The following is a 9,998-nucleotide window of genomic DNA, read 5'->3' on the forward strand; positions in this document are numbered from 1 at the left end:
AGGAGTCCAAGCGGAAAGTACCGGACGGGCGGCACAACTCAGCTGCAGCCTTGCTGCGATCGCTGGAGTTCCGGCGCCATCTACTGGCCACATTGGGTAACTCCCCCAACAAAGCTTTCCCTCGGCTTTTTGTGTGTGTCAATCCAGATCTACCAGGAACAAGATACCAGCTAGTACCTTAAAAGAAAAACCCGTTTTTCTTTGGTTTCGCTCAGATCTAAGTGGGTTGTAAACTGGGTGACGCGGCAAGTCTATTTTGCAGCATCATTTTAATGACACACATTTTGTAAAATCAGCCTAACCCCACTAGTTGTTCTGATTGCAACAAGGCAAGGGAGAGACCCAGCAAACGTCAGCTATTGGGCCTGAGTTTCCCATATTGTTTCAGTCTTTTCCAAACGAGGGGAAAGAACATTCCAAGTGCAATTGTATCAAATATTCAAATGTACATCTAAGCCTTTCTCCAATCTCTACTCATTGCCTTATATAATTGATGTGAATTTAAACACTGAAAAGTTGTAATACTAATGCCTTATTTTCTCCTAGGTTGTAGCAGAACACAGATTCTACTAGCAATATTAGTAGAAGAAATTGGGTTAATTCTGATGCTTATTTTTAAATAGAAGAAACTCTGACATAGTTACAGTGCAATGTGGAAGAAAAACAGGTTTCAAATCGGATTTTTTAAAGTCCTAAGTGGTACTGTGGCAGAAGTTGTACAGATTTTTTCCCTGTTAACATCACAGTGCACTGAACAGTGATTAATAAAATAGCTTTCAGGATTAAGGTGGGAGAAGTAATCATCGGTAGGGGGAGGGTAAGCTGAAATTTTAGGTTCAAGCTTTGTATCCTCTATATATCTATATGTATTTTTTTCAAAACTTTTTATTAGGAAAGCTATACCAGACGCATCACTGTACAATGAATGATTAAACATTACCTTTACAATTTATATTCACTTGAAATTACAGAATAAATATATGCACATTGTTGTTTGTATCTTTGTGTGTGAGAGAGAGAAAACATTAAAAGTGCTTCCTACAAAGCCGTTAGTGATAGGTACCCAGAATTTTTTTTATTATTATTTTTTGTATATTTGTATGGGTTTGTTTTAATAAGAAAGTGCGGATGTCCTCCAAAAACTCATGGCGTCATGAAGTGTCATTGATCATCCCTAGGTGTGTGTGCGTGCGCCACGTGGTTACATCCAATGGGCTTCTTCGTTTCGGATGACTTCACACTGGATATGGAACCCCCCCGCTCCAGGAGGAGAGGAGGGAAGGGCGAGAGGAACGGAAGGGGAGCCGATCGGAGAGGCTAGGGACCCGACTGGCGGCTGGGGTGGGGAGCTGTGTGGACGCGTCTACGTGTGTGTGCATGTGAAAGAGAGAGACAAGAGTGAGAGAACATTCGAACAAGACCCCCCGCCCCTCCCCCCTTGCAGTTTCCAGGCATGCAGCAAACTGCATTTGATTGTTTTAAATAAATGTACAGGATCTGTGCCATGATGGGCAAGAAGAAAGAAAGCCACAAAATGCCATCTCCCCCCTACCCCCAGGGGAAAAAAAAAAAGGTAAAAAGTTTACTGCAACGGAAAAAAAAGAGACATAGAATTTACTTAGTTAGGATCAATACAAAGATCCCCGTAGTAATAATAATTAATAATAATATACCTTAGACATGGCACAGTCAAAGTCTCAGTTTCAGTATAAAAAATAATGATTAACATCTGCTGGCAAGTCTGCGAAGGCACTTCATTGATTAATGATCTGAGAACGGCCCTTCCTCCAAACACACACCTCTGGTGGGGGAGAGCACACAGCTGTATTCTCTATTCTCATCATGCGGTGGCACGGGGGCTGGAGAAGGGGGGCCGGGGGCGCTACTGGCGGGGCGGGGGCGGGAAGGGAGAAAAGCTATCGGGTCAGAACCTATAGGTTGTCTTCTCCAGGACTTCGAGGTAATCCGGCTTGGTTTGGAGTTTGGCCCTTAACTCGAGGTATTCGCTTGGGGGGGTTTGGTCTGTGAAGCCCTTGCCGGCCGAGAAGAGAAGGGTTTCTTTCAGCCTGGCGTCCTGCTGGAGGTCCGGGTACTGCATGCCCGGCGGGTGGACGTGCAGTTCCTTTAACTTGGGCACCGTGCCGTAGAGGCAGTCCACGAAGCCCACCGTGCAGGGCAGCGGCGGCCGCTCTCTGTCTAGCCCGGCGCCGGCCGGCGGGAAGAGCAACACCCCGCCGTTCTTCTCGTGGGGGAAGCCGGGCGGCGCCAGCGCCAGCTCCCCCGCCAGCGCCAGCCCGCCGCCGCCGGCCGGGTGGTGGTGGTGCGGCTGGTTGGCGGCCACGATGGTGTTGAGCTGGGAGCTGGACACGGCCAGGCTCCACTCCTTCTCCTTCTCCAGCAAGGTCCTGTAGTGGGTGCTGTTCTCCTGGTGGCCGGGCTCGGCGAACGGCTCCCCCGCCCCGCCTCCCCCCAGGCGCTCGCCGGCCTCGCCGCCGCCCTCCTCCCGCTCCGCCTCCTCCTCCCGCGGCTTGTAGATGGGGTTGTTGCACATGTGGGTCACCGGGTGGGGGATGTAGTCGTAGACGTGCCCCACCGGGTGGGCCTTCTCCGGCGAGGCGCCGCCACCGCCGCCCGCCACCCGGCCGCCCTCCTCGAAGAAGCGGTGGCACTGCATGTGGATGCCGCTCAGGTCCCCCGCCTCCGGCCGCTTGCTGCGGAAGGGCAGTTTCTTGCGCCGCCGGCGCAGCACGAAGGCGAAGAGCCCCGCGGCGATGAAGACGGCCGAGAAGAAGAGGACCAGCAGGCTGAGGATGAGCACGGAGAGCGGCACGGCGGCGGCGCCGGCCGGGGAGAGCTCGTAGGCCGAGGGACTGGTGGGGCTGGGCTTGCCCCCTGGCGGGGCGGGCGAGGCGGCCGCCGCGTGCAGCAGCTCCGGACACAGCGCCTCCAGCTCCACCGAGCGCACGTCCCGGCGGGTGAGGTTCTCCGGGCTGGCGCACAGCACGTCCCCCACCACGATGACCGAGCTGATGGTCTCGATCCATTGCTTGAGCGGCACCAGGTCGCAGGTGCAGTCCCAGGGATTGAGCTTGAGGTCGATCTGCACGATGGCGTGGAGGTGCTCCAGCACCCCGGCCACGGGCAGGTAGAGGAAGTGGTTGTTCCTCAGGTTGAGCCTGGCCAGGGAGGTACCCGCAAAGGCATCGGTGGGCAGGGTCCGCAGCAGGTTGTCGTTGAGGAAGAGCAGCTTCAGGTTGGGCATGAGGCTGAAGGCTGCGGGCTGGATCTCCCTGATCAGGTTGTACTCGAAGTACAGGTAATGCAAGCTCTGCAAGCCCCTGAACATGCCCGGAGTCAGCCTCTCGATGTCATTGCCGTTCAGGTACAGGCTCTTCAGGTTAGGCAGGTTAATAAAAGCCCCGTCCTGCACGTAGGAGATACGGTTGTTCCCAAGGTGTAAGAGATCCAAGGAAGAAAAATTCCAGAAATCCGAGCGGTAGATTTTCTGTATCAAATTGCCGCTCAGGTACAACTTCTTGGCGTTCAGGGGCCTGGGCAGGAGCTCGGAGATGTTGTGAAATCCTCTCTCCTTGCAATTGACTGTCAGGCCCAAGTCGTTGATGTGCAAACTACAAGAGCACCCAGTAGGGCATATGATGGGGATTGGGGGCCTTGTCTGATAGGCAGCTATAGGAGGCTGGTTTGGCCCAGGATACAGGCCTCGGGATGTAGGGGGAGGTTTGGGCACTCTGGGCTGCTTGGTGGGTTTGGGCTGCTTATTGGATGTTTTGTACTCAACAGATGAAGCAGTGAAATGGAAGGAGGATAGCATGGAGGAAGGCTTAGTAGGCCAGGCGTTCTCCTTGCTAGATGACAACTGAGGAATCCCCAGACTGGCCTCGACTTCGGAGTCAGACAGCATGGGGCAGAGTTTACTCCTTTTGATTTCCCTCAGGTCCTTACCATGGAAGTGGAAGGGGGTCTCACAGGTTATGTCTCCCACAAGGGCAGTGTAAGGTATGCGCTCCAGCCAACTTTTCAGCTGCACAATCTCACAGGTACAGTTCCAAGGGTTCTCCTCGAGCTGGATTTCCATCAGGCTCCTGCCAATATGGTCCAGCATCCCTCGATAGGAAAGGACTTTTAACCTGTTTCCCCGCAAGTCCAAATGAGTTAAGGACACAGATTTAAATAGGTTGGTGGGAAGCATGGGGATAAGGTTGTCATTTAAGATCAAGACTCTGAGTTTGCTCAGATTTCGAAATGCCCCACTTTCAATCCGTTTAATGACATTATAATCTGCCTGCAGATATTCCAGACTTTCCAAACCCAGGAAAGTGTCGTTTCTGAAAATGTCTAATTTATTCTCGTGCAGGTACAATCGCTTCAGAACTTTGAGCCCATTAAAGGCTCCTGTCTGAATGTCCTGCAGTGCATTGTTCCCAAGGTTAATAGACACAGCATTGTTCAAATGAAGAAAACTGTTAGTGTATAATTTCCTCATGGAATTCCTCTGCAGATAAAGTTTAAAAGGTCTTGACCACGACTCCGTTATCTGACTAATATTTATAAATCCTTTATTGTCGCAATGTATATGGAAAAGGCTCTCTTTTACTTCACAGTAACATGGATCAAAGCAGGGCTCGTCAATTTCCTCTGAGTCCTCTATCAAGGGAATTGGTGTAGTCCATGCTAGAGCAATTGTGCTTAGAAGAATTACCGACAACATCCTTCCTTTATGGAGAGTCTCTGCCGTGGAAGGTTTCATCATTTGTGGCTGATTACAAAACTGTAACAGAAATAAAAATGCAGAATTTTAGTATTTAGTCAAGTCACTGTTCTTAATAAACTCCATTCTTGCTAGACTTTTATTAGGCTCCTGGAAAGTTCAGCAATTGTTGGGTAGACATTCAAAACAAACTCTAGCAGTGCTTGATGTTCAAGGCTGGTTTCAGACTTAAGAGCTATAGAAATCTCTAATCATAAGATGCCATATTTTCCCTTCCGATATGATATTTAGTAAATGGCATCTATAATGAAAACAGCATGCACATACCATATAGCAAATGAACATATAGACTGAGCATATTGCATATATACATATTTTTCACCACATGACCATTGTTTAGAAAAACACTTATTTGCAGGCTTACCTCTGTGCACATCATAACCTGCAATCTTGCAGGAGAAAATATCAGTGGATATCTTTCACCAGCATCATACTACATCCTTTATATATACATATACACACACAAAAAACCCTCCCAAAGTTGCTAGATTGCAATGGTCCGATATCCAATGCACCGGCTCAGTATATTCTATACGTAAGTTTGCAGGAATGTGCAGGGTTTGTAAATGTCCCTCATCTAACAGTTTCCTTTAGAAATTCTCACAGTGTCTTTAATAATGCTTAACAACCGTGATTTAAAATAAAACCTCCCCCTTCCAGACACACTGATGGATTAATGCTACTGGTATATTATCAGATTAATACATACTACATATTAGTCATTTTAGCTGATTAAAGCATTTCGAGATGATTAATCTTTCTAAAGCACATGCCCATGCGATCATCAGATCTAAGGCGAAGTGACAGCTAAAGAAGCATTTCGGACTGAAATGCTCAGCCTGGTTTTTTTCCTATTAGAAAGGATTTTGCGCCCCCAGGACCAACCAAGAGACCCGGTTAAAAAGGCTGAAAGTGGAAGAAAAATACCTTGACACCAGCTGATAAATTATCTATCCTACTGTCTACCTTTCAAAAAGAAGACACCATTCTTCTCCAATCAGAGGAAACAAATACTGTATTAATGAGATGCAGCTCCCCAAGATACAGTTTTCCCCTTCCTTTTGCCAGATATTTCAAATGTTTGGGGATAAATAAACGTTAATGATTATGATAATAATGATGGTGATGCAGCCCTTCTTGAGTCAGTGAAATATCAAATTGAAATTGTTCGGAGGGATCGTTGATTTTAGTCCTAATTTATCAATAAAAATGACCTTTTTCTTTGCCTTTCCAATGTACAGCTAGAGAATCCTCCCCCACCCCCCTTCCCCGCACAAACTTAAAATCGGAAAGACGCATTTAGGGAGAGAAATGGGAAAGGGATACAAATCCTTAGGATCAACTTGCAAATGAAACCCTCAGCTGTAGGAAAGGGGAGATGGGAGAAAAGAGAAATACCCTGTGCAATTAAAACCATGATCTAATTGGGAAGAAGGGAGAGAGAGAGAGAAAGGAGAGCTATATTGCAGTATCCGTCAGTCCTCTCTGTCTCTTTTGCAAAACAGCGACTTAAGTTCCTTCTGTTCTGCAAGGGCTATAATAAAAATGATGGAGGGGGGGAGACAATGGGGGAGGAGGGGGTGTCTTTGAAGCTAGGCAGAAAGAAGAGGATCCAGAACGCTTGTACTTACCGGTTTGCAGGAGAGATTTTAGCACATCTAAAAATAAATAAATAAATACAATTTTTAAAAGCTCGAGTTTAAGGATTGCTGGTTTCACTCTGTCTCTTTCTGTCTCTCTCTCTCTTTCTACTCCTGCAGGGGCGGAGGAAAAAGAAAAAAAAAAAAAAAAAAAGGCAAGCAAGCCTGAAACGTGCTGGGAATGCAATGAGCTCCTCAATGAGCTTCTTTAGGATGCAGAGCTGCTGTTTGGCACACTCAATGGAGGAGGGAGGAGAAGGGGGCTGCTGCAGGCTCCCAGCTCTGGGGCTGCTGCTTTCTCTGGGCACCAGCAGCACATCGTTGGGAGGGAGAGGGAGGGAGGCTCAATCACAGCGGAGAATCTCGGGCTTCTCTCTCTTTCTCTCCGTGTGTGTGTGTGTGTGTGTGTGGTGTTGTTGCCCTGGATCAGGCTTTTCCACGTCATGAAAATGAGCTTCAAGAAGGGGAACAAATGAAGGGGGCGCGCTTGGCACCAGGTCGGGGGCGCGCATTTGGGAAGCCCTGACTGTACAGTTTTTTTTTTCAGGAGGGGGGGGGGGGGGGGGGGGGGGGGGGGGGGAGGGGGGGATAATCAGACGGGGGAAAGCCAAGGAGAACGAGGAAGGAAGGAGCAGCCTCCAGAAACGAGCCACAGTCCCCTCACCCCAACTCTCAAGGAAAAAGATCCCCCGATTGCCAACTGCAAATTCCAGCCAGGCGCTCGTGCTGCGGGTAGATCATCGGGAGAAATGTATCTCTGGCCAGCCGCCCCCAGATAGGTTCCTCTCCGCGCACAGACCCTGCTGCAAAGCCAATAGATTAGTTTATGCAGAGCCATAGGTAGCCGCTCTCCATCATCACACCTGGATGTCCCAACGTGAGAGCTCGGGAAGCCCCAGCCTGGGTGACTTGAACAAGGTGGTTCCTCTCTCCTCGCATTTCCTCGCTCTCTTTGATCCCTTTGCACCACGAGCGCCCCTTTTTTTTATTGTTGTGCTGCAGCTCGAGCCTTCAATCTTCTCCAGGATCCAACAGCCTCCTGTTCGCTTCCAGCTTTAAAAGGAGGCAAAGCAAATCGCTGGGAAGAGACCCGGAATCACTTGGGTAACAACGGCACATTTTGCATTCTGTCACCGAGCAAGGCATCAAAAGCGAAGAGGAGGATTTAACTCCTTAACTGCCGCACGATTTTTCGGTCTGGCTTTGTGTGGGGGGGGTGTGTGCCCGAGAAGAAAACCATGCCCGATGCTGACTGGATCCGGGAAGAGAATACAACTCAGCTGACATCTTTTCACGACAGAGGCAGCAAGAAGGTAATACAGTTTTGTTGAGAAACCGGGGCGAAGGAAAGTGACACTGTGTGGGCGGGAGTAGATTATTTGTTAGTGAAGAGCTGCCAGCCGGTAGCAGATCACTGGAGGGAGCGCCTTGCAGCTGAGACTCGAGAGTCTGTCCAAATTTACCCTTGGCTTAAATTTAGCTGGCAAGATCGGTTGTCAGGGCGAAGGTTTTTTTTAAGCAACAGAGGGGCGATTGGGTCAGTAATACACGTCTCAATCCCTGTCTGTGCATTTCAAAGCACAAATTCAGATTTTTTTCCCAGCGCTGGGCAACGTAGTTAGTGTAGCGAGATTTAATACACTCCGTACACTTTATTGAACAGGCTGATTTTTTTCACTACGACATGCATGGCATGCACATGACAGACACACTCTACAGTCACCAGGAAAGGGGCTCGCTCCCTAACTTTAAATGGACGTGGCATTCTGCCCTCCACCACCCCACCTCTGCTGGGAGTTGCAAGCGAGCCTCCAAGCAGGGGGCGGATCTACCATCCCTTCTGGAAGCCATAAACCCCTAGGTCCGGAGAGTCACAGCAGCCTTAAACCAAACCTTTAACATTGCTATTCTAACAGTCCCCCTCTCCGCTCCAAATGTTTGGGTGGAGAGAGGCTTGACTGGAATCCTTGAAGAGGCAGCAGGTTGGTATAAAAAAGTTAGTAGGGGGGAAGCCCAGCTGTCAGGAGCACAGATCACTCCCTGTTGACTCCCAGATAGGGTGCTAGTGCCCACTCTGTTAATAGGAACATCCATATTCCTTTACCACCTCCTCCTCTCTCTCCCTGCCCGCTTCCCATACCTGTCGGATCAGTAACATTCCCCATATGATTTTAAACATCCCAAGCGCTCGTTAAACATTTCAATGTGGAAGCAGCACTACTTGCTAATGAAAATGCTGCATCATTCATTTGCAGGAGCAAAATTTGGTGCCGTCAGGCGAAATGCACTTGAGACTTCTAAAAAGGTTGGGGGAGGGAAGTGAACACAGTTTTATTAGATCTCTAAAGAAATGAGAGGGAAGAAATGCCGAAGCAGATTGTATGAGAATTTCTGTTATTCTTGCCAGGGGTCTCTCTTTCGCAGCTGCCTTAGCAACGCACTGGGGTTTGAAATACATTCACAAAAGGTCTGTATTTTTGCCCACACCACGTTGCCATGTCAATAGATCTTTTCGCAGGCCGCTTGCAAGTCCCGAACAGTGCCACCAGGCGAAGTTATCCTGCGCTAATGATTTTCATTAGGAAAGTAGCAAACGATCGCGGTTAATACCGATCCATGCGGAGTGCTAAAAGCTCACCGAGATTTGCTCTGAATGGCTAGGCGGCGTCAGGCGAACTCTTTAAGATGTATTACATCCCTAATGCCATAACCTTGTACTTTCACTCCCCCGCGGCCAGCAACTTTCAGCAATGGCACCGAATAAGGCTTGTAATCCGTTTAAGTGGTTCTACCTTCAAGTTTTGCAGATGAATTGGGGGGGGGGGAGGGAGGAGGGAATGTTGGATGAATACAAATAGAAAAGCATTGCATGGCGCCTACAGTATCACAATACAGAGCATTGTGCGCCAAATCTTCCCAGGCTCAGTCGCTGTCGGATCGAAGCTTCTAAGGACACCCCTTTTTATTTTAAATCGGAGTCCCCTCGGATGCAGCAGTAAAGGATTTGGTCCCCAGGAGTTTAGCGGTGAGCTGCTCTCGCTGCGTGTCTTTTTTCCTTCCTGATAGGATGTCACACAGTGCAATCCCTGCCTGGATCCTCCCTGAGTCCACTGGAGGTGGGATATCTCCCTTCAGCCCCACTGTATCCTTTCCCCGTGTCCCACGGGCGTGGGGATCCAGCTGTTTTATCTCAGCAGCAGCCAGGCGGCGAAATGGCACGGGGTGGGGGGGGATGGAGGAGGAGAGGACAATCCCTAGGGTTCTAGATGCTAAAAGTCTGCCATTTCGATTTAGGGTACTGCAGTCAAATCACAAGGCTAAGGATGGCAATCAACCAGCGTGGGGAGCAGCGTGTCAGGTAACAACTCCGCGCTGCTTGGCTCAGGGGATCTTCAAGGAGGGAGGGGAGATTCCCTTAGAAGGGAGACAGAGGCGTCTTCCAAGGCAGAGCTGCTTTAAAAGTGCTACTTAACGGCCACGAATGAACCGGGAGGGGATTCGATGTTATTTACCAGCGGCTGTGACTAGCCTGTGCGAGAGAGATTGTTATGAAAAGGAGAACTTCTTGT

The 9,998-nt window shown here is 49.1% G+C and overlaps 1 protein-coding gene across 1 annotated transcript; it reads right to left on the bottom strand.

Annotated features, from left to right (window-relative positions):
* Positions 1-1,876: 1,876 nt before the first annotated feature.
* Positions 1,877-6,492, bottom strand: SLITRK3 (SLIT and NTRK like family member 3). The gene is made up of 2 exons (XM_024195589.2): positions 6,421-6,492; positions 1,877-4,789 (listed from the first exon to the last, which is right to left on the bottom strand). Exon 2 carries the CDS (start codon positions 4,769-4,771, stop codon positions 1,925-1,927), a length of 2,847 nt encoding a protein of 948 aa, XP_024051357.1. The 5' UTR covers positions 4,772-4,789; positions 6,421-6,492; the 3' UTR covers positions 1,877-1,924.
* Between the last annotated feature and the right edge of the window lie 3,506 nt (positions 6,493-9,998).

The sequence above is a fragment of the Terrapene carolina genome, unplaced genomic scaffold (genome assembly GCF_002925995.2).
Source record: "Terrapene carolina triunguis isolate 2854851 unplaced genomic scaffold, T_m_triunguis-2.0 Scaffold88, whole genome shotgun sequence".
Taxonomy (NCBI): Eukaryota; Metazoa; Chordata; order Testudines; family Emydidae; genus Terrapene; species Terrapene triunguis.

What these genes read in the sequence shown, in the direction of transcription:
- SLITRK3 (XM_024195589.2), bottom strand. Translation starts at nt 4,771, where the DNA reads ATGATGAAACCTTCCACGGCAGAGACTCTCCATAAAGGAAGGATGTTG.